General features: G+C 44.2%; 1 protein-coding gene across 1 annotated transcript in view; it reads left to right on the forward strand.

Moving 5' to 3' along the window:
• ABCA4 (ATP binding cassette subfamily A member 4) overlaps nt 1-20,863 on the forward strand; it is a gene marked incomplete at its 5' end in the record, with an annotated part of 123,196 nt that extends 102,333 nt beyond the window's left edge. The window contains 11 exons of the mRNA XM_080802522.1: nt 188-317; nt 2,567-2,687; nt 3,140-3,202; nt 4,427-4,533; nt 6,876-7,017; nt 9,872-10,006; nt 10,735-10,838; nt 10,934-11,026; nt 13,125-13,374; nt 14,702-14,788; nt 20,475-20,863. Of these exons, the coding sequence (XP_080658648.1) occupies nt 188-317; nt 2,567-2,687; nt 3,140-3,202; nt 4,427-4,533; nt 6,876-7,017; nt 9,872-10,006; nt 10,735-10,838; nt 10,934-11,026; nt 13,125-13,374; nt 14,702-14,788; nt 20,475-20,480 (1,238 nt within the window). The 3' untranslated portion in view covers nt 20,481-20,863. The remainder of the gene's footprint in view (nt 1-187; nt 318-2,566; nt 2,688-3,139; nt 3,203-4,426; nt 4,534-6,875; nt 7,018-9,871; nt 10,007-10,734; nt 10,839-10,933; nt 11,027-13,124; nt 13,375-14,701; nt 14,789-20,474) is intronic.
• Between the last annotated feature and the right edge of the window lie 4,149 nt (nt 20,864-25,012).

The raw sequence follows: 25,012 nt of genomic DNA on the forward strand, positions 1-25,012 counted from the left end.
GGAGCCACAGGAGAGGTCAGGAGCAGGCTCCAACTCTTCTCTGCTCTGACTAGAGCAACTGAGCTGGGGCCTGGGTCCAGCTCTCGCTTACTCCTTTGCATCAGGCCTGGTCCAGCTGGGCCAAATGGTGTGACCACGTCTCTGGGGGCAGCTGGGGCAGCTGAGTGGACTTCATTCCTGTCCGCAGGTGAGGAGCACTCCACAAACCCATTCCAGTGGGACCTGATTGGGAAGAACCTGGTTGCCATGGCTGCAGAAGGAGTGGTGTACTTCCTCCTGACTCTCCTCATCCAGCACCACTTCTTCCTCACCAGATGGTATGTTCAGGCCGCTGCCCTAAGGCTGCCGAGGGCAGCACCTTGCATCTGTCCAGGGACTTGGCTTCACATCCACGCAGTCCTCTCTTTCCTCACCAGCCCCTCTCCACAATGGTTCTTTACACCCTTAAAGGCTGGCTTGTTCTGAATAACACAAGGACGGAGACATTAAAATAGGCACTTTGGGATTTGAAAAAATCTAAGCTTGCAAGTATTTAAAATACAGTTGTGTTTTTTTATATTTTATTTATTTATTTGACAGAGATCACAAGTAGGCAGAGAGGCAGGCAGAGAGAGAAGAGGAAGCAGGCTCCCCTCAGAGCAGAGAGCCCGATGTGGGGCTCAAGATCCCAGGACCCCGGGATCATGACCCGAGATGAAGGCAGAGGCTTTAACCCACTGAGCCACCCAGGCGCCCCTAAAATACAGTTTTTATTTTCATTCACTAATATTTAAAACCTCTCACCTCATTAACAGATACTCCTTTTAAGTTGGATAATAGTCTTACAAATGATAATAATTAAGGGAGATCCAAAGTACTGGGAAGTAGATTTATGCATGCACAAGAAAATAGACAAGGTGGGCCCCTTTGCTAATTAGAGATGTGAGAGTGGGGACAGGGAGTAACATAGGATGATAACCAGGGCGACTGAAGCCAGGAGCAGTGTGATGAGCAGGTGTAGGGTTTGTGCCCCTCTGGGTGGGAGCAGGGGGGGCGGTGACTGCCAACCGTGACCCAGCCCAGCTGTGCCATTTTTTCCTGGCTTCTTGACCCAGGCCTTGCCTCCTTCTGACATGGGCACTCAGGTTTCCAGAAGGCTGTCCCTCTGCCATCCAGGCTGACCTTCACTAGGGCTTAGCCCAGGGCCCCCAACTGCAAATCACTGGGCCCTTGGAATGTGTGCTTTTCCAGACAGTGTTTTGCTTCTTATCCTTTCATCATCTCAGGCTGAGTCTGGCTACTTAAAAATAAAGATACAGAGGACTTGGTTTAGGTTTTAATCCATAGGGAATTGAGTTACTAGAAACAGATGTAGCTGTGAGGATTGAACAAGATAATGGGTATCAATACACTTGGAATAAAATGACGTGACCGGGAAGTGGTGCTATTATGGAGGACGGTGGGGGCGGGTGTGATGTCCGTGGAACCCTCAGCTCCCACAGGCCTCCTTCTACAGCTTTGGCCACTTCTTAGACCTTGGGATAGAAGGGAAGAGGCAGACTTGTTTACCAAAACAGACTAAGTAGCTTCAAACTCTGGTGTCAAAAAATTGAGCACGTCTTGCCACGTTAGGCCTGAAATAACACCAGAGAAGTATTCCACGATCTCTGGCTTCAGGAAGCCCACAGTCACGCTCATGCTGAGAGGCAACCAGGCAAAGAGAAGGGCAGAAGAAAGGGGGTTTTTGGTAGAGGACATGCTAACATGGGGGGAGTTCACAGAAGGGGAAAGGTGAGGGGGTGAGAGAGGAGCCTGGAGAGGTAGGCAGAGCCAAGTCCTGAAATGCGCATTACCTTGGTGAGGATTTCAAGTTTAAGTCTGAAGGCAGCAGGGAGCTGTTGTAGTGTTTTAATCAGGCAGGTGAATGATCCGCCCAGTCTAGAAGGAGAGAGACCAGACAGAAGGCCATGTTGGCACCCAAGCAAGAGTCAATGGTGGCCTGGACAGGAGAGGGGTCATTGGGGGGTGGAGAAGAATAGGTTGATTGGATAAATGATAGACAAGACAAGATTTAGAGATGAATTAGAAGTGGCCAGTGAGATTGTAGGCCAAAGTGGTCAGGTAAGGTTTCAGAGAAGACGCTGTATTTTTAAGGTTGGGGAGGCTTCTGTTTGGCAGAGCAGGAGGAAGAGGACGCTGAGGCCCTGGAAATGCCTGTAGAGGCTGGGAGTCAGGGAAGACTAGTAGGTACTAGGGATCAAGTCTTGATCAAATGGTTGGGAGAGGAGTTAGTTCAAGAGATAAGTGGGAGACGGGTGATGTTTACTGAGTGCTTACCATAGATGAAGTGTTTTAAAAATGGTAAAAGTTGCCAGATTTTGAGTTCTGACTCCAGGCCACAAGCTGTGCCAAGTTCATCTCCATAGTCCTGTGAGGTAGACACTCTTTTCCCCTCCCTACCATATGGTTGAAGGAGGTGAGGTTTAGAGAGGTTCAGTGACACACCCAGGGTCACACATGGGGAGACCAGGACTGGAAAGCATGGGCACTGCACACCAACCCTTTCCTCTCCCCTTCCATCCTCTAGGGTTGCCGAGCCTGCGAAGGAACCCATCACAGATGAAGATGACGATGTGGCTGAAGAAAGACAGAGAATCATTAGTGGGGGAAATAAAACTGATATCTTAAGGCTAAATGAACTAACCAAGGTAAGGGAGTAGGTGCAGACGAGTTAATCTGGAGGTGCCAGTTGGATCCATAGATGGCACAACATGGTAATTTGCCTTTTGCAGAATAAGCAATATGCCTACGCAAGCAATTCATTTTCCTAATTTTATGTGAGGTTGTCATTGCTATGTTATAGCTTGCCTTCCAAGAACACCTAACTCCAGTGCGTTCACCCCAGTATTCATCTCGGGCTCTGGCACAGTGCCTCAGTGGGAGCCCCTACACCTGAGCCTCACTCACCCTTCCCTCTTACGTCTCTGCATGGTGGGTCAGCTTCGAGGTTTCCCAGGGCTCACAACGCCTCTCTGAACACCCGTGCCAATATGTAACCTCCTTGTGCCGGTAGTTCTCCCCTAAACCACCCTTTGTGCTCTCTTCCCTTCCCGCTCAAACCCTCTCTCGGTTCTCAGTCCAGTTTCTCTGCATCTTGCAGATATATTCAGGCACGTCCAGCCCAGCAGTGGACAGGCTGTGTGTCGGCGTACGCCCCGGAGAGGTGGGTACCCTGCAGACTCCTGTGTGTGCTGCTTCTCCCCGCTGTGGCAGGGATCTCACAAAGAGATCAGGTGCAGCCACAGAGGTTGTTTTAAATTTTCTAGCAGCCACATGAAAAAAGTAAAATTTTAAAAAACAGGTGAAATTAACCTTGATGATTTATTTTACCTAATATATCTGAAATATTGTTGCATCAATATGTAATTTATATAAAACATTATTGATGCAACATTTTACATTCCTTTTTTGTTATTGCTTTAAGTTTCCAAAATGCAGGGTGTTTTATACATATAGCACATGTCAGTTCAGACCAGATGCTTTTCAAGTGCTCAGCGGTCACTGTAAGGAAGGAAAATCCTCTTTCCTCTACCCTCCTGGGTTCTCTGCTTGGAGCTCTGCAAATTGGACTGATAAAAGACAGATTAAGAAGAAAAAAACAAACAGCCATTTATTAGGGAATGATCAGAGATAAATGACAGGAGAGGTAGTTAGAACTTGGGCTTATATACCACCTTGGCAAAGGAATGATACATTTTTAGGGAAGTGACAAGACAAAGGGAAAGGACCTTAAGTCAGTGGGGTTGGTGAATTATAGAAAAGGCAAATATGGGGGAAACCAATAGTAGATAAAGGCTAGTGAGTAGTTTGTTATGTACATTCCTCTGGTGCTATCTCCAGGCTAAGGCTCGGAAGCTGTCTCTGGCAATTAACTTTTATTCTTCCTGTTAGGGCAAGAGAGGACACCTTGTAAACTTATGTCCTGCTTTTAGGCACAGGGGAGGGCAGAGAACTTTTATTTTTCTTTTAAGATTTTATTTATTTATTAGAAAGAGAGCACAAGCAGGGGAAACAGGAGAGGGAGAAGCAGACTCCCCATCAAGTAGGGAGCCCAGCACGGGCCTCGATCACAGGAGCCTGGAATCATGACCTGAGCTGAAGACAGACACTTAACCGAGTGAGCCACCCAGGTGCCCCCAGAGAGCTTTTCTTGTATCTGCTGCTTCTTAATTCCCTTTAGCTCAAAATCATCCTGAGGCTAAAGTGGCATATCTTGAGGTGAAAAATTCTGCTAGCCTGTACCACACATGGCTAGTGGCCTCCATCATGGCAGCCCAGGTTGAAAGTGTTTCCCATCTACCCACACACTTGCCCTAGGGCCTGACAGTCCCCACTCCCTGGACTGCTTGGGCTCTAGGATGAGGCCAGTTTATATGTTCTCCTATAGTGCTTCGGTCTTCTGGGAGTGAACGGAGCTGGCAAAACAACCACATTCAAGATGCTTACTGGAGACACCACAGTGACCTCTGGTGACGCCACTATAGCAGGCAAGAGGTGAGTGTCCTGCTCTTCCTGTCTCGGGGTGTCTCTCATAGGTCCTGGGCCATATTCCTGTCCCAGCATAAGGGGGGTGAGCATCAGACCCTGTACTAAGGATGATCCTTTAGAGCTTGGAAGATCTGTGCAGAGGAGTAGGCCTCCCAGTGAGCATGGTCCAAAATGTACCAGATATAGACTTTCTGGGAAATTGTATTGAATTGTGATTGTTAAGACATGCCCCTGTAAACATGGATTCTTGGAAACTTCTTGGAAGCACTATGTCAGGGGTTCTTAGTCTTTTTGAGGTTATAGACTCCTTTAAATGTCTGGTGAACATTTATGCTTTCTTCATAAATATATAGACCATTATTGGGGCACCTGGCTGGCTCATTTAGTAGGGCATGTGACTCTTGATCTTGGGGTTGTGGGTTCAAGCACAACATTGGGTGTAGAGATTACATAAAAAAAGAAAAAGTCTTAAAAATACACACACACACATGCACACACCGTTATCCCCCATTTTTTCCCTCCATACATTTTCTACATTTTTGCAAAAAGTTCACTTTTTTTCCCAGGTTAAGAACCCCTGTGGGGAAGTACCCTTTCTCTGGATCGAGTTTCTAGATGCGGGCTGGTTTAAGAACCTTCAGGTGCTTTAGTCTGATTGGGCTGTTTCCGCACCAATGCTTGGCTTCACCAGGCCAAGGAGCATTTATAAAGGGAAAACTGGCATGTGTCCTTGGATTCTGGAGGGTGCCTGCTGCTCTCCGGAACAAGGTGTGAGTAAACAGACTGGTCCTCTATGGCAAAGGATCCAGAACATGAGGCTACACTGTTTGCCACTTTCCAGGCTGCTCGCTGAACAGCAGAGCTCACAGGCATCAGATGTGCCTGGAGGAACACTCTGCCTCCATTTATAAGTGGAGTTAGGCAGTGTTGACTTCTGCTCAGCATGTGCCTGACAGGGGCCTCCTTCCCTCACCTGGGACTCATGCTCAGCAACATGGCTGAAGGCCCACTGTACATGGCTCAGACAGGATGACTTGGTTCCTCAGCCTTCCCCAGCCATCCCTATTGGGTCTAGAGCAAAGGAACCAGCAGGGGTAAAGCCAGGCCATGGCTGAGTCGGTCTCATCTGTAGATCTAGCTTAGCCTACAACCAAGCAAGTAACCTGACAGGGGTAACAAAAGGAGTCTTGGGGGACCAAGCGATAGCAAGCAGGAGGATATAATGGGATTTACCTTAAGACATCAGATGACAGTCCAAGTAAGACACAGCCTGATGCCTAGAAGATGGAAGCTAAATGAGGTGAAAACTGGAACACAGCTATAAGTTTAAGATGCAGGATTGGGTTCCTCTGGTAGGACAAGCTCCCATGAATTTGGAAAAATACTCTCCTTGCTTCCCCGGATGGCTTTAACTGGTCCAACCATACCTGAAGTACTTTGTATTACAGTGCGGGGGCTGCGTGGTGTCTCTCTGTCCCATCCTGTTGTGCCCATCTTTTATTCATAGATCCTAAGCTACAAGGGAAGCAGGGGAGCAGGGAGAGATCAGACCAGATTTGACAGTTTATTTTTTCATCAAGGCAATGTATTTTCTAGTCAGGGAGAACATTATCAGTCAAGGGGAGTTAATAGAACTCAATTCACTTCCTCTCCGCTCCCTGCCAGTCTCTTGCTCTGGGTACGAATCTGACTGGTTCCCCTTTCATTTACTGTATCTCTGCCAAAACCCCAGATGGAGAAGTTTACTTCATTAAGGGAGCATGCATCTTCTCTGGTTATGTCCCAGATGTCTGAAAGGGATCAGAAATCGCTGGTCATTTTCTTTTCTTTTTCTTTTAAAGATTTATTTACTTTTAGAGAGAGTGTATGTGTACACTGAACTGGGAGAGGGACAGAGGGCAAGGGAGAGAGAGAATCTCAAACAGACTCCCCGCTGAGCAAGGAGCCCAATGAAGGCCTTGATCCCCAAATCCATGAAATCATGAACTGAGCCAAAACCACAAGTCAAACGCTTAATGGACTGAGCCTCCCAGGCACCCCTCACTGATCATTTTCTTAAGCTTGATCTTCCCTTCTTTTTTAAATCCACATATGAGGTTATCCTAGAAAGAGAAACTTGGAGAGATCTATTGGATTCAATGCTCGGAATTCCAGAAGTTCATCAGTTTCTAACCAAAGGGCCCCTGCTTTGAATTATAAATGTTGTGCACATTTGTGAAGCAAAGCAGAAGAGAAGAGGTAGCTTGTGTATCCCATTGGCAGAAGCTCTCCAGCCCCGGTTCTGTTGTCACCACCCCCCCCCCCCATCTGTTTGAAGAAAACTTGCTAATTCCTTTTTCTTCTTGCAGTATTTTAACCAATATATCTGACGTCCATCAAAATATGGGCTACTGTCCTCAGTTTGATGCAATCGATGACCTGCTTACAGGGCGAGAACATCTTTACCTTTATGCCCGGCTTCGAGGTGTACCAGCAGATGAAATTGAGAGGGTAAAAAATGGTTTCTTGTAGCCACTCAGGAGTTTGGTAATTCCTAAGCCTGTTTCCTGAGAGTGAATTTATTTGGGGATGGGAAAGCTGAAACATGCTGTCCATTCAACACATGCTTTTTGAGTGTCTACTGTATGCCAAATACTGTTATATTTGGGTGGATAGCAGTAAACAAAACAAGAAAATCCCTGTCTTCCTATCTAACAAAACAATGTATGCATTTACCCTTGGATTCAGCAATCCCACTTCTGGGAATTTACCCCAAAGATACACCCTCCCACAGTGCAAAATACACATACATGCACAGCTTCTTCATCACATTTGTAGTCACAGAACATTGGGAATTACCTAAATATTCAGGCATAGGAGATTGGTTGAATCATTTATGCTCCATATACATAAGAAAGTCATACGCAGCTGTTAAACACACACACACACACACACACACACACACACACACACACACAGAAAATCTCTGTGAACTGATAGGGAGTTATTTCCTAGAGTTATTGTTAAGTAAAAAAAGCAAAGGGCTAAAGAACACATGCTGAATTTTACTTTTCTCCCCCACTATTTTCTACTGAAGTATAGTTGACATACAATGTGACATTAGCCGGAAGGGTAAAACATGATTTGACAACTCCATGCATTATGCTATGCCCTCCAGAGTGTAGCTCCCATCTGACACCATGCAATGCTATTGTAACACTATTGCAATGACAAATTCCACGGCTGGGACAGTATAGGTATAAAATGAGCCTGAAACATCTTATTATGCCAGAAAGTAAAGTGCTTTAAAAAAGAAAAAAAAGAGGTATGTCAGAGCTACACAGGACCCATCTTAAAGGGGCTTCCAATAGCCAAACGGGGTACAGTTAGAACATCAAAACAATAAACACCATGATAAATTATAAGACATTGGGGGAAACAGAGGAATTCATAACTCCATACTGTTAAATAGATAAATAAGAGAAAATGGATGGTTCTTACCTACACACAGATGCTGAGAGCCAACTGATTAGGGTGGAAGAAATTCTAGAGTTGAAAAATCATTTTGTAGTGATCATAGTAAAGATTGGATTGCACAAGCATCATCCATGGTTGCTAAATCTAGAGGAAGCTTTTTATGAGAAGCAAGATACTTGTAGAGCTTGAAAGTATCTCCCACAGATTGCTTGTTGGTTGTGAGGGAGTAGCATCATAATTTCACAATGAAGAAATTAGACAACACCTTAATTGGGTGATCAGAATTAACATTCCTTATGAGGGGCACTTGGACATGTCCTGACCCTAGAGGTGATACCATGAGAAGGACGCAACACAGGATATTCTGATTGAGAACATACAACCTGAATCTCATCATGAGAAAACATCAGACAAACTCCAAAGGAACATTCTATTAAAAAATATATATATATTGGGGCCATACTCTTCAAAGTTATCGGAGTCACAAAAGACAAAGGAAGACTATGGAAATGTTCCTGATCACGGGAGCTAAGCAGACACGGTGGCTGAGTAATGGACACTAGACTGCATCCTGTACTGGATAGAAAATAATGTCACGAAGGCCACCATTGGGCCAGTTGGCAAAACCAGACTATGAAGGGCAGATCAGAGGACAGTATCAGAACAATGTTAAATTTAGGGACACTAATAACTGCACTGCAGTTATGTGAGAGTATTTCTCTTCTCAGGAAGTGACACTAAAATATTTAGGAATAAAGGGTTATGATATATAACTTACCTTGAATGGCTCTGAAAAAATCGTATGTGTGTGTATGTATGTACACGTGCACACACACATGCATAAGAGGGAGAGAGAAAAAGAGAGTAAAGTGTTTGTGAATATTTGTGTATCATTCTTATTTTTAAACATTCCTGTAAGCTGAAAACTATTCCAGGTAAGAAGTTAAAAGTGAAGCTTACATTCTAGTGGGAAGGGCAGGTAATAGGTAAGTAAGTAAAATATACAGTACATTTGCAAATGAAAAGTCGGTAGGGGAAAAATAACGTAGGGAAGATTTTTAGATAGGGTGGCACAGGCCAGCATCACAGAGGAAGCAACCTCTGAATGAAGACCTAAAGGAACTGACAGAGGGAGTCATGGGGATGGTTAGGGGAAGAACATTTCAGGCAGAGATACAGTAAGTACAGAAGGCAGAAGCCTGGTAGGCTTGTCTCCAAAGACTTCTCTAGTTTTCTTTCTGTGAGCACGCGATCTCTCGATCTCTCTCTCTCTCTCTCTCTTTCTCTCTCTCACACACACACACACACACACACACACACACACGGTCTTCTTTGCCATAATTTCCATTGATTTTTTTCAAAGCACTTTTATAAAATGTCATTATTCTGTTTATTTCGATTGTGTGTCATCCCCCACTCCCATCTGTGAGTACGACAGCAAGGCTATGTTCAACATTATTCCAGGGCCTAGTGCAGTGCCTGACTCATAGCAGTGGCTCTATAAGTACATATTAGATGCATGAGACTTCAAGTGTGACCCTGTTGAAGGGTGGAAGCAATGGGTCTGAGACCCACCAACAGACCCTGGGACTCTTCTACCCTCACCCGTAGTCTGGGACACTGGGTGAGAAGCACTATCTTGCTCTTTGTAAGGCTGAAGGTCATTTCTCTGGGGGCTGTACCAAGCCACACCATGATGTAAGGCACAGTATGGAAAGAAGATGTCTGGCCCCTGAAGCCCATGAACCCCCTGAGCCAGTAGGTGCCCGTATGTCAGCCTAGCTGTGTCTGTCATCCTAAAGGTGTGAGATCTGGGAGCCTAAGACTTCGAATTGGTGGATGTTCGCTTGTTTGTCTTTTCACAATGGGTTTTCTTCCTCTTCCCTAGGTGGCAAACTGGAGTATTCAGAGCCTGGGCTTATCTTTCTATGCAGACTGCCTGGTCGGCACCTACAGTGGAGGCAACAAGCGGAAACTTTCCACAGCCATCGCACTGATGGGCTGCCCGCCTCTGGTGCTGCTGGTGAGGGTCACCAGGACTTGTGGGGATAGATAGTCCCAAAGGCTTGAACCAAGAGCTGCACCTCGTGATTAGGCCAGCAGATTTAGAAAATACAGTGATCTGTTTTCATCTAGACTGTTTCCTGTACTGCTTGTTTTGAGCACATCAAGCCAGTGTTTGGTTCACAACTCTTGGGGAAAACAGGAGTCATAACATATTCTCACTCTGAGCCCCTGGGAGGCTTGTGGGCCCACAGGCTCATAGCAGGGAAGTTCAGCCCCTCTGGTCAGAAATTACTACTGCTGGAGGACGTCTGTTCTGGATGCAGAGTGGGCAAGAACACTGGCGTGGATCAAAGGCTCGTGTGATTCTCACTGGAGCTGCACCACACCCAAGGCCCTTGTGCCTGTGCAGTTAGGGGTTTATGAGGACATGGGCTGCAGGGCTGGGAGGTGACTCATACAAGTCACCTGGGCTATGTCTCTGCCTCCTTGCAAGTGTATGTATAAGGTTGTTGGTTTTTTAATTTTTGATTTTGGATATGCATAATGTCTCTTTACTCTCCTGGTTGATCCCCTGCTTTCCCTACCCGAAGCCTGGGTTCCCCAAATCTTGCCCACTTGGGGAGGCACTTTGTATATTGTCTGCCAGAGAGCAGAACTGCTTAGAGGGGGGCAGCCAAGGAGGGTACAATAACTAGGAGAGGCAGGCTCCAAGCCTAGCTCCCTCCCCTCTCTGCCTCCCCACAGGATGAACCCACCACGGGCATGGACCCCCAGGCACGCCGCATGTTGTGGAACACCATTGTGAGCATCATCAGAGAAGGGAGAGCTGTGGTCCTCACATCCCACAGGCAAGAGATTCCCAGGGGCTGGGGCAGAACAGGTGGGCAGATTGGAAGGCTCCCCCTCCTCCACCCCTGCTTACTTCCTCTCTCCTGCCCCACAGCATGGAAGAATGTGAGGCTCTGTGTACCCGACTGGCCATCATGGTAAAGGGCACCTTTCAGTGTCTGGGCACCATTCAGCACCTCAAGTGCAAGTAAGGATATATGCTGGGGGTCATCTTTGTTACCTTCTTTGGTGATAGAGGGGGTCAGCAAGGCCCTGTGCTCTCTACTGACACTTGAGAGGGTCCTGCTACCCTTATCATGTGGGCAGAAGCATGTGGTCTGGGCCTTGTTCCACAATAGCAGACAGAAAAAGCTGCTGTGTTGAAAGAAACTTCTCTAGGTTGGGCTAATTGCCTGCGGTTAAGGACTCCCTGAGACTCCAGATGGGGTTCTGATTGGGCCTGGGATGAGGAAGGGTCACTACCACAGCCTCATTATCCCACCACTTATCCCAACAGATCCAGCATCTATGGCCTATTTAATAAGAACCCATGACCAAGGGTACCTGGGTGGCTCAGTGGGTTAAAGCCTCTGCCTTCGGCTCAGGTCATGATCCCAGGGTCCTGGCTTGAGCCCCGCATCAGGCTCTCTGCTCGGTAGGGAGTCTGCTTCTCCCTCTCTTTCTCTTCCTGCCTCTCTGCCTACTTGTGATCTCTCTCTCTGTGTCAAATAAATAAATAAAATCTTAAAAAAAAAAGAATCCATGACCAAAATAGGGATCATTAGGAGACCAAATAGCCTGAGAATCAGTTTTCCTTTAAGACATGTTTATGCTTTTGAGTTTGAGAACTGACCATGAAGTATATGCCAACCAACAATGCCAGTGTTCTTCAGTAGGATTACTCTGTCCCCATAAATTGTAAACTGTCATAAACAATGCATTATTTATAATAGTTTATGTCCCAAAACCACAATTAATCAGCTAAAATAAGATTATGATAATAATTCCATGCTCCCTTGCATTCCAATACACTTGATAAACTAGGAAGGGTGGATTTGTAGTTATTACTCAGTTATTTAACAAACTCTTTTTAAGAACCCAGAATATAGGGGCGCCTGGGTGGCTCAGTGGGTTAAAGCCTCTGCCTTCGGCTCAGGTCATGGTCCCAGGGTCCTGGGATCGAGCCCCGCATTGGGCTCTCTGCTCAGCAGGGAGCCTGCTTCCTCCTCTCTCTCTGCCTGCCTCTCTGCCTACTTGTGATCTCTGTCTGACTTGTGATCTCTGTCTGTGAAATAAATAAATAAAATCTTTAAAAAAAAAAAAAAAGAACCCAGAATATAAAAGTCGCTGTGCTAGTTGGTAAAAAGAACAGTACAAAAACTTCCTTACCCAGGCCAAGATGCTTAGTCTGGTACCCATAGAACTGTTGCACAAGACACATCATCCTTCATATGCATCAGGCCAGATGAGTGATCGAGAGGAAGGTCTAGTAGGTTAGCAGCATTTGGGTGACGCTGCACAAATATCTAGGGGGACTGACATCCACCTCAGCATACAAGATCGCCAGACCCATGGCAGAGCTTCCTGGGTCCAATGGCAGGAGACATGGATGGATTCTCCACTGTTTTCCCTCTCATCAGTATCCTCATGGTAGAGCAGGTGACAGGGGAATATCTCCCATGTGGAGGAGCAGTCAGTTTTCCAGAGCTGCGAGGAAAGATATTTTATTGTAGAGGGGAACAACCCTTGGTCACAGAGAGAGCACTGAAGTAAATTATAACTGACACAGAACGGGGAGGAGTTGAATGTCCTGACCCTAGCAGCTCCCACTTGTTCTGGAAGTTTCCGCAGGGAAGTGCTGCCTCTCAAGTCTTTGTGCCCTCCTGGGGATCTCTTTGAAGAAGGAGGCAGCCTTTCCATTACCGAGTAAACACTAGTTCCAGAGGCCTTTGTGGGCAGGTTGTGATCTCCACAAGGGGCTAAATCCACCTTTGACTTCAGCAGGTAAATGGGAGGGAAAGGAGCAGGGAGCATCCATGTCTACAGGAGTTGGACCCAGGAAGCTGTGACACAGGTCTGGTGACTCACTTCACCACACAGACATTTTGACCTCTACAGACTAATACCAGACTGTTTTTTCCGGGAACCATCACGGGTTTTTTCCTCCTAGTTTTAAACATGCACACAGGTTCTATAGTATGGGCCTTTCATCCTCAATATTTTTGATGAATCTATTCCTTATTTTGGAATTGCCTTAGACCCAGCTACTAACAGGCCTGTGCCGGGCCACCCTGCATGTCACCTAGGTTTGGAGATGGCTACATTGTCACGATGAAGATCAGATCCCCAAAGGAAGACTTGCTTCCGGACCTGAATCCAGTGGAACAGTTTTTCCAGGGGAACTTCCCAGGCAGTGTGCAGCGGGAGCGCCACTACAACATGCTCCAGTTCCAGGTCCCCTCCTCCTCCCTGGCCCGCATCTTCCGGCTGCTTATCTCCCACAAGGACAGCCTGCTCATCGAGGAGTACTCCGTCACGCAGACCACGCTGGACCAGGCAGGTTGCCCGCCGGCCCCGTGTGCGGGAGGGGGCTGCACACAGACTGGGCTGGAAGCCACATGAGTGCTGGCGCCACACACCTTATTTTTCATGCTCTGGTGCCTCCATCCATTAGGGTAAAGCTTGGTAGATCCAAAATTGTTTTCCAATGACATTTTAGTCATCAGCAAATTTCATTGACTTTACATCATCCTTCCCCACTATACTATGGTCTTATTTCATTCTTCCTGGTTGGTGGCAGTGGCTCTTTTTTTTTCCTTTTCAAATCAATGTTATCGATGCTTAATTTTCATACAATCAAATGCACCCATTCATTTCAGTTCAGGGATTTTTGAAAAGCCTGCACACCATGAATCAGGGTATTTAATGTGATCACTTTTTTTCTTATTATGGCAAAGTATATATAACATAAATAACTACTCTTAAGTATACAATTCAGTGGCATTGAGTATAGTCACATATATGAAATGGATCACCACCATCCATCTCCAGAAATTTTTATCTTCCCAACTGAAACTGTATATCCATTAGACAAGAATTCCCCATTAACCACCTCCCCCAGGCACTGGTAACTACTGTCCTACTTTCTATTGACCACTCCACAAACCTTATGTAAGTGGAATCGTATAGTATTTGTCCTTTTGTGTCTAGCTTATTTCCCTTAACATAATGTCCTCCAGTTCATTGACATTGTAGCATGTGTCAGAATATTCTTGTAAAGGCTGAATCATATTCCACTATATGTATATGCCATGTTTGTTTATCCATTCACCCATCTGGACATTTGAGTTGTTTCTGGGGGTTACTGTTGTGCCATTTGGTTTGTTTTGAATAAACATCCTTAAGGCAGCTTAATAAAGCAGTGGAAATAGGCAAGTCTCCATATGCCCTTTGAGGAGCTGGCTCACCAGTACCTTCTTGCCAGCAGATGAAGGCTGGAGCAGGAGTCATAGCCATACCACACATTGAATAAAGAACAGAAAAGAGGGGAGATCGGACTCCTGCTTCTGTTTTTGCTTTTTTGTTTTCAGTTTCTTTAGAGATTTAGGAGGATGCTGCTAGCTGAGAATCTACCTGGAGTCCTTTGAATCTTCCCATGGGAATTCCTTTGGCTCAGTGCAGAATTCTAAGAAACGAGCCTATCCTGGGCATGGGTGGCTAGGCTTTGTGGGTGGGCCACCCTCCCCTCCTGCAGGACACAGCTGCTCTAGCAGGGCCATACATTAACTGTAGAAGACAGACAGAAATTGGTGAGTGGATGGGTCAAGGATACCATTTTTCTGGGAACATCTACCTACTCTTGCTCTCCTACTCTTGTCTCCAGGTATTTGTGAATTTTGCTAAACAGCAGACTGAAATTCATGACCTCCCTTTGCACCCTCGAGCCGCTGGAGCCAGCCGACAAGCCAAGGTACTCCTGCTCCTCTTTCACAGTCCACTGTCTGAGGCGGATCCTCAGCTCAGGGACTGGTACGCTGGGTCTGAGGGACCCCAAGGTCCAGATATGCCTCCCACAGAGAGTCCTCCCACCCATACCACATCCCCACCACATTCCTGCTGCTCCCCACCAATTCTGTGCTGAGGGACTGTTCAGTCAGTGGTTTTGGAGGTTCCTTTTATAACCAAGAAGCCATCTAGGTGGTGTGGGAGAGCATTTTTGAGACCTTTCCCACATGCTTTTCCTATAGTGAAAACACTTGGGTTTTAGAAATATGAAGTAGGGGGGCCCCTGGGTGGCTCAGTGGGTAAAGCCTCTGCCTTTGGCTCAGGTCGTGATCCCAGGGTCCTGGGATCGAGCCCTGCATCAGGCTCTCTGCTCAGTGGGAAGCCTTCTTCCTCCACTCTCTCTCTCTCTGCCTGCCTCTCTGCCTACTTGTGATCGCTGTCTGTCGAATAAATAAATAAAATCTTTTTAAAAAAGAGATTTAGAAATATGAAGCAGGGAAAGTAGGAGAGAGTATTACAATGTTTGGGTTGTTAGGATACTTGACATTTATGTTTTTGGTCATATATTTGAGTTTAAAGGAAGGAAATTAACTGGCACTTCATTTCAATGGTGGACATATTTGGTTAGAGAAAAGATTATTGTCTGTTTTAGGAAGAGGTCTTGTTGTTCTGTATAAAAATATCAAGGGGTGCCTGGCTGACTCAGTTGGTGGAGCATTCTATTCTTGATCGTGGGGTTGTGAGTTCAAGCCCCACACTGGGTATAGAGATTACTTTAAAAATTAAATAATTTTTAAAAATCTCAAGGTGGTGAAGGAAGAAGCAATAGGAAATGTGTATCCTGGCCTGTGATAACTCTTGGGATAGGTGCTTCCAGGATCCGTCCCTGGCACTGTGCTCCATGTAAGGAGCATGTCTACCCCACCCCAGTTCCCCAGACAGAGAGCACTAAAGAAAGCACTGGAGGAAGCACTGTCCGAGCGCCTTGGCTTATACCAGGGAATTTTTTAAAAAATTTGTAAGTAGGCTTCAGGACCAATGTGGGCTTGAATTCATGACCCTGAGATTGAGGGTCACATGCTCTACTGACTGAACCAGCCAGGTGCCGAAGCTTGGGATTTTAAAGGGACAGATTAATTCAGCTGTTCTGTCCAAAATTGCCTAGAGAATAAAATCAAAGCATTTCTCCAATAAGCATTAATGTACAAAATCTTACTTTCTAGCAAATTCTCATTCCTCCCACCAGTTTCTTTTTTTTTCTCAGTTTCAATGTTTCACTCCATTTTATTTTTTAAATAAGTTTGAGACCTGTTACGTATTTGACTTATATTTTTTATCCAACGAAAGAACTAAACACTTACGGGCTTTTTGCACACTTCTTAAAATTGTATAACCTTATTTCTGAACTTACTCCCTAAGAAGTTTTAAGTGATCTCTTATCTACACTTGATATTATTAAATCACCCAATTTCACATTAAACCAAAGAATTCATAGGACAAATTTTCAGTTTCAACACGTATAGGTATACGTGCCATATGGTGATTTGTTCCAGAATAAAGTTATAATAAAGGACTCTACTCCTAGATTCTAGATTACATCAGTGATATATAATAATATATGCTCTATTTATACTCAGGGTAGATACTTACATTCTTCTAGTAAGTGTGGAAAAGTTTAAAATAATCTATTTGGAATAATGGAATTCAAATTCTATTTTTGAAGCATAAAGACAACACTGGAACTTTGCCCAAAAGAGGTAGATGATAATGATTGTAAGTAGAATTTATGAAACGTAGATACAGTAAACATCCTGAAGCTATCTACCTCTGAAAAACATGATGGACAGACTTTTGGCCAGTGCTAATTTGTCTTACTATATCGATTCAGGTTTTATTAAAACTCTGTTGTCTCTTCAAGGGTGAACCTAAGTGTTATATAGAATAGTGAAGCCTTATTCAGGATACTATTTACTCATGAATCACCACGTACTAGCTGCACTGCTTTGACAATGCAGAACCTAAAGTATCTTTTCCAAATAGCTTAGCAAAAGGTATCTTTCTTTATATATAGCAGTGAGACTTGTTTTGTATAATTGCTCCTTAGTATAATCACATTTGAAAACTTAAATGTACTCTACTATTTTAGATACGTTCCTTTATAGCTGAACCTCCCACCAGTTTCTTAATTGCAAAAAAACCCACAAATCTTACCACTGGTTGAAACACTCCTTTTCAAGGCCATGCTTGCAATGAATTTTCCCCCTTCCTCTTGACTAGTAGAGATCTAAAAGCTACTTGGCAAGGTTAACCTTGCATCCCATCTCCCTAGAGGACCCAGAAATGCCTAAGCAAAGGCACCTGTCCAGAGAATGATAGTTCTGTTAAGATTTTCTAGGCACTCTTCCTCGTTTACAAATCTGATACTTAGTGTTTACACCTCTAGAAAATTATTCTTTGAAAGCCATTTGCAGTTATGAGCCTCTTTTATAACTCACTGGGTAGCAAAAGTGTTTCCTAGAACTAACAATGGTCTCCCCACCCAAACCTGGTATATTCTCAGAGGGCTAACACCAAGTCATCTCTGGTCCAGGTAAGGGGCATTGATGGCCTGTGATCTGCAGCATTTAATTCCAAACTTTTCCCCCTTATTGGATGTGACCATTTTTCTATGTTGTTTGTCACATTTTAGTATAAAAATATTACAATAGAAAACCTACTGCAACACCTTTATTAAATTGGTATATTTTTACAATAAATTTGTGATTCAAACCCTAACTCTGACTTAATGACATACTACCTCTACAAAGGTTAGAGAGAATTCTCTTGTATAATGTTGTATGTAAATAAATGTCATAAAACAAATAGTAATTACAGTCTTGTTTACGTTAAACCACTTTAAAATAATTTCCCCTAATGTCTCTTACAAACAAGAAAAAGGTTGTTTCTCTCAGTAATTTATAGAAAACATTCACAGCCTGCCTCCAAATACATGTGACAGTGCAGCTACAGGAAGTTCAGCCTCTGGTGGCTTTCCAGCCCCACTCGTGAGTGAGGGCTACCACTGGCATTTCATTATCTAGAGAGCAGTGTGTCTGGTTAGCAAGAATGCTTTGAATTCTTGAGGGACTCAGTACTGGAAAATATCCTTTGGGATGAAGTTTGTGGAATGTCACAGTCTTTTATGGAAACGAATGAGGGTCAAGGTTTCAATAGATAAGTAGGTGACAGATGATCAGTCAACTTAGAAACATCCTAAATGGGCTTATAAATTAGTGACCATCATGTGTGTTTTCCAGAAGCAGGAACAACTCAGATAAGTTTCTGACCCTTAGCCTTTTTTTGACTGCAATTTCATTATTTTTTAAGATTTTATTTATTTATTTGAAAGAAAGAGAGAGAGACAGAGTGAGAGAGCAGGTCAGAGGGAGAAGCAGACTCCCCATTGGGGCTGGGAACCTGATGTGGGACTCGATCCCAGGACTCCAGGATCATGACCTGAGCCAAAGGCAGTCGCTTAACCAACTGAGCCACCCAGGCGCCCCTGCAATTTTATTTTTTAATTAAAGTGTCATTAACATGCTGTATTATATTAGTTTCAAGTATACAACATAAATTATTGTAAAAATGTAGTGATTTGGCAATTACATGCATTACCAAATGCTCACCATAGTCACCATACAACATTGTTACAATATTACTGACTATATTCCTTGTGTTATACTTCTCATCCCTATGATTTATTTATTTTACAACTGGAAGTTTGTATGTCTTTATCTTCTTTACCCATTTCATCCATCCTCCCACCCCTCCCCCTCTGGCAACCACCAAGTTATTCTCTGAATTTATGAGTCTGTTTCTGGCTTGTTTATATGTTTTGATTTTTAGATTCCACATATAAATGAAATCACATGGTATTTGTCTTTTTGTCTGACTTACTTCACTTAGCATAATACCTTCTGTGTCCATCCACATTGTCTTGAATGGCAGAATTTCATTCTTTTATGACTGAATAATATTGCATTATATATATGTGTCACATATTTTTTTCTTAATTTTTTTATTTGGGTATAGTTGACACACAATATTACATTAGTTTTAGGTGTACAATATAATGATTCAGCTTCCCTATACTTTATGCTATGCTCACCACAGTACACCATGTCTTTATCCATTCATCTATCAGTGGACACTTGGGTTGCTTCCATATCTCAGCTATTGTAAATAATGCTGCAAAAAAAATAGAATGTATGTATCCCTTTGAATTAGTGTTTTTGTTTTCTTTGGGTAAATACCCAGAAGTAGAATTACTGGATCAAATGGTATTCCTGTTTTCTACAGTGTTTTCCAGAGTGGTTGCACCAATTTCTATTCCCCTAGAACAGTGCACGAGGGTTCCATTTTCCCCACATCCTCACCAACACTTATTGTTTCTTGTCTTTTTGATACTATCCATTTTGACTAGTATGAGGTGATATCTCATCATGGGTTCAGTTTGCATTTCCCTCATGATTAGTGATGTTGAGCATTTTTCATGTTTCTGCTAGCCATTTCTTTGGAAAAATATCTATTCAGGTACTCTGCAAATTTTTAATTTATTTTAATCCATTATTATTATTATTATTAAGTAGGCTCCATGCCCATTGTGGAGCCCAATGTGATGCTTAAATTCACAACACTGAGATCAAGACCTCAACTGAGACCAAGGGTTGGAGTTTAACTGACTGAGCCACCCAGGCACCCCCCCAGCCTGTTTTTGAATTGGATTTTTTGTTTTTTTGGTGTTGAGCCTGATCCTTATTAATTGTTAAAGAGTTTCCATGTATAATTTATAGCCTTATCAATTCATTTCTGAAGTACCTGCAGTCTTGCCTGGGATCTTTGCCCCACCTCAAAGTATGTTCTTTGCCCTTAACACTAGATTAATCATCTTCTCAAGAGCTTGTGTGATTTTTAAGCTAGATAATTGATAAACCACATTTTGTCTAGATGTAGGCAGACCTACATTTAACCCCCCTTGCTGACACTCCTCCCATCCCCCACAACTGGTATAGGAATTCAGCCTGTACCTTCTAACTGGAGACCTAGTCTCTCTAGTTAGAAAGGTGTCCCCTTCTTCAGGAGCTGGATATAATGCTTGAGTTTTGATCTGGAGCCTGCTGTCCTAAACCCTAGCTCCAATTTCTTCCACCCTTCCATGCCCCCATCAGATTTTCATGCTTCCCAGGAGCCACCTCTTTGGAAACTACACAAAGGAAATTGTGTACTTCATGAATGACCTAAATTATGACTTCTTGGCTTATAAGACAGGAAGAGCATGGTAACATTTTTAGGCTAAAAAACAAACCAAAAGATACCATGACAGCCTTTGGGAACTGCACGGAGAGCATAGAGTCCCTCGAAGAGGCAAACATGTGCACACAGATGGCATGAGCTTTTATAATGTCTACACCTAAGAGGTCATCTGGTCCAAACTTTTTGCAGACAAGGAAACAAGCATAGCCCGTAACCTTGGTGATCTGACAGAATCCCAGGATGCTCCACTGAGCTTCCTTCAGCAATTGACAGCTGTTTAACTTTGAAAATTTAAAAGCTGATATGCCATCTCTTCACAAAACCAAGATGACAAGAGTCCATCTGATCTCCTTCCACAGGTCTGATCTCCATACTACTCATTCGCTATAGCTGGAGAGAAACTCTGGGCAGCTGGAAAGGCAGGAGCCTTTGCTATATGGTCATCTGATTGTACCAGCTCAGCCGCAGAAACAAACCCAAGCAGGCCATACCGCAAACTCTGAAGGGGACTCTTTCCAAGAGGAACCACAGCTGACCTCCTCACCTGAAACACCCAATGAGGAAACTGACCCAGCCAAATGAATGCAAAACCCTTCTTATCCGGCCCATCCTACTAGTAGCTCTGACTCCATATGACACTCACTTGCAGTGGATCTGCTGTCCTGTGTGTGTGTGTGTGTGTGTGTGTGTGTGTGTGTGTGTTTTATTTTTAAGGAGAAAATAAAGTACAAATGTACTTATCACAGACCATTTGAATCCCCTCATCTCCCTGGTGTGCCCCATCTGGTATTTAGACATCCTTTGTGTGGGTGTAGCTTCCTGTCATGGTGTGAGCTTCTGTGAGCGCTGCTGCCACAGAAGTGCTAGTCATGGCAAGGTTCTGCAATGCTGGGGTGGATGGGAATGGACTGGTCTTGATGTTCCATGTCAAGTCTGCTTTGTAGTGTTTGAAGAAAACACCCAACTGGCAATGCACGTAAACATTATCCATTGTCAAAGGGTATTAGCCAAATCTAGGTTTCATGGCTATTTGCCCAGCTTATTTGAGTGCCTATCTCATAGGTATAATTAGGACAGGAGACAAAGAGGCAAGGACAAGTGAGAGTGTATGCTTGGTTGGATATGAGATCCAACTTGTCTCTGTAACTGTTTACAGATGTCATATAATACTGTGCCATTTCCACGGTGCTGACGTGTGCATCTTCTGCAGGGGTGTCAGGGAGTAGTGGCTCATGGGATATCTAATTATTTGCAGAAAAGCTCACAAAGAATCAGAACATAATCATTTTAAACCAAACCATTTTGGGGGCACCTGTGTGAGGAAGGGGGGCATAAGCACTAGTTCGTGGTGGGCTGTGGTGGTTTTAGGAAGGCTTCTAGGACTGGGAAGAGTCAGGTATGGGGAAAATCCCACACTGCCTCGGTAAGGGAAGCTCACTTTAGCTGTCTGTCTCTACCACACCTGAGCTCTCCATTGGCAATGTCTGTGTCATTTTTTACATTTTCCCCAGCTCCTGACACACAAGAAACACTCAACAATTACTTTCCAAACTGAACACTATAAAAACCCAGCAAAGAAAAGTATACAGAAAAGAAGTAGGTCCAGGAAAATGATACCTCAAAAAGCTAAAGACAACAGCAAAGGGCAGGTAGAGCAACAGGGATGCCATGCTTTTTTAAAAAATTCCAATCACAAAACACAAGCAGGAAAAAAAATCAAGGAGGATGAGGCATGTCCACACTTCATTTGGGTTTGAGGAGAATTCATGTTGGCAGTGTGGCTCAAATCTCCTGAGAACGTGTTATTCTATTGAAAGGTCTCCCAGTCTGGTTGAATAAGGGAGATTTACCAAGAAGAAGAGGAGAAAATGGAGAGTCAGTTCAGAAAACAAGACCACTCAGGAGATATTCCAGGAATATGACTTGTCAGATCTTCTCAGGTTCCAATTCTTTGGGGAGCTCAAGACTTTGGAATAGTGGGAATCTAAAAAGAATCTCTTTCACTCTGAGTAAAAGACTCATGGAAAGCTTCATTTGTGCCTGCTATGATGACTCTCCTAAAGAGACAGTAAGGGGAAAGTGGGGCCGACCACAAGCTTTGGATTTGAAAGATTCTTTGTGACACCCTGGATACTTGCCCAGAGACCAGTAAAGACAGAGTTCTATCCCAGCAGGGCTGCAAAGCTTAAAGAGAAAAGAAGAAGATGTTCCCTAGAAATATGACAGTGTCACATGGGTGGGACAGCTGTTTCAGGCACCAGAAAGACTTAGCCCACAGGCCCCAAGCTATGTGGGACTTTGTTTCCTCAATGTGGTAATTCAGTGCCTCAGCATATCCTGAGATTAATAGTTTATGACCCCTGATGTTCACAGGACAGAATTACAACATTTTGTCCAAGGTGGTTGTCAAGTTGGGGAAAGCTTAGGTATGAGAAGTTTCAGATTCACAGAACTACAGGTTTGTAGAACTACAGAATACCTCCGTGCACAAAAACTAAGCCCTATCTAATTGTTCTGTTTTGTACTGTTTTATTGGAAAAGGAAACCAAGTCCAAAAGATTAAATTACTTGGCTGGCTCTGCAGCTTTCCCCATAGGCCCCACTCTGGTCCTTCTCCAGTTAGTTCACTCCCATGTCTAATGAGACAAAGTCTGCTTATAGGGCCTGTGTGGACCTCTTTCCTGGGTCATAGGCAGTCCTTGACCATGTGGGCTCATGTCTATACATTGCACATGAGGCCTCTTAGGAAAGCAAGAAAGAGAGGTGACCCATGGGGCAGCTGGCTCTGTGGCAGCATAGCCCAATGGGGAGCTCCATGGAAACCAACAAGTCAGAATTTGAATCTACATCCTCATGAAGGTCACTATTTAGTAGTTTGTTAGCTTCACTGATACTCTTAAAGAACTGAGATATATACGGCATGAGGTCTCCTAAAATGTCCTCTCCTCGGAGCCTTTCCCAAAGCTCACCATGACACACACTCAGCTTTCTGGGCTGGTGCCTGATATTAGGGTTCCCATGTATATGTCTTGTGGGGCTTTGCCTAAACTCTTGATCTTGTACATTTGTAACTTTCGTAAGGGATCACAGCTTACTGTCACCAAATCCCATAGTCTTGGGTCATGGTGAGTTTCAGGAAGCACGTTTCATCTTCAAAGCCCAGCACAGAAAGCACCTGGTCAGACAGCATTTGGAGCACCCAGCTGAGTAGTGGTGCTCTGTTTTCCACCAGAGCCTGGCATTCTCTTTGGTCTTAAATGATACTGGCTGCTGCCAGAGAAGCAAAGGGGTAACAGAGAAGAGAAACGGGAAAGTGGGGGCAGAAGAGGAACAGAAAAAATTTACTGGTCCTTTTTCTGGGAATTAAGTTGCAGAGAAGACACAGCCTCCATGGTGTTAACATTCTCAAGCAGGGATCAGCACACTTGCTGTAAAGATAGTCAACTTTTTCCACTTTACAGGTCATACAGTCTTATACAAGTTGAAACCCTCAGCTTGGCCATTGTGGCACAGAAGCTACCCTAGACAGGACCTAACAGAATGGCTGAGGCTGTTTTGGCCACAGGCCATACTGTCCCACCCATTCCAGTGAGTAAGCAGAGTTAGGGTTAGAGGGATGGCAAAAGCAGCTCGGGACACCTATTAGGGACCCCAACCCCCTGTCGCCTTTCCCCCACAAACTGAGCAAAGATAATTCTTAGGATGGAGAATGGGGATGATTTTTGAGCTCAGAAACTATCATCTTAGATCTCCAGTCTTGACTGATGCTCCAAAAAACAAGATAATCCTTATCGCTAACAACAGACAGCAGCCAGCCTACAGGAAGGTGTCGCTGCGTTTGGCTTCTCACCTGCTTCACATCCACTGCATCTCACACAATAAGATATCAATTCCTGCCTAAAAGTATCTAAGGGCCCAGCTCCAAATATCCATGTTCGTCTCCTCAGCTGATGAAGAAGCTCTACAGGAACAAAATCGCATGGTCAACTGATTGATGACTTTTTAAATTTGAGCTCTCAGGCAAAAATGTCAGGGAAGAGCCAGGAAATCTGCACATATTTTTAGTTCCCTCTTTGGAGCAAGTTTCCCCTTCTTGGAGTACCCCATGCTATTTACCACTATAAAGCTAAAAGCCTTGAGAACCACAGAATGCTAAGCAATTATAAGGTAACTTTATACTTGTTTAAAATTTTAATTATCATCACTTGCTGAGATTCTGACTTGATGTGTTTTCCTCTACTATAAACATGACTTTTCTCCCCATCCTGAGGCTCAAAATCTCAGAGTCACCCTCCTCCTCCTCCTCCTTCACACTCTGCATTTGGCCAGGTGCCAAGATGCAACATCCAACATCACTAGGTCATTCCCGGTTGTCCCTCTTATTTTGCTTTTATCACTGCCCCTTCTCCACTACCTTTACTACCTTTCACCTGGGTGATGTTCCAGCTTCTAACTGGGCTGGACTGTCTTCTCTCCCACCCATTGATTCTGTACTCTGCTTCCTAAAATTGAGCTCTTGAATTGTTCAGGAATCATTACTGAGCAGCTATTTTGAAACAGGCACTGTGCTAATTACTGGGAAACAAGGACAAAGCTTCAGCACCCCTCTGGTTGGGAAGTTGTCCCAGAAATAGATTAGTTCAATGCAGTAGGGAGAGAGTGCCATAGACTGAATGTTTATGTCCCCTCAAACTTCATGGGATGAAATCTAACCCCCAATGAGATAGTATTTGGAGGTGTTGGGGCCTTTGGAAGGTGATTAGATAATGAAGGTAGAACCCTCATGAATGGGATTAGTGCCCTTATAAAAGAGACCCTGGAGAGCCCCCCCTGCCCCTCCTGCTATGTATGGTTCCAGGAAAAAGACAGCAGTCTGTGAACCAGGAAGCAGGCCTTC

Source organism: Martes martes, assembly GCF_963455335.1.
Source record: "Martes martes genome assembly, chromosome: 4".
Classification (NCBI taxonomy): domain Eukaryota; kingdom Metazoa; phylum Chordata; class Mammalia; order Carnivora; family Mustelidae; genus Martes; species Martes martes.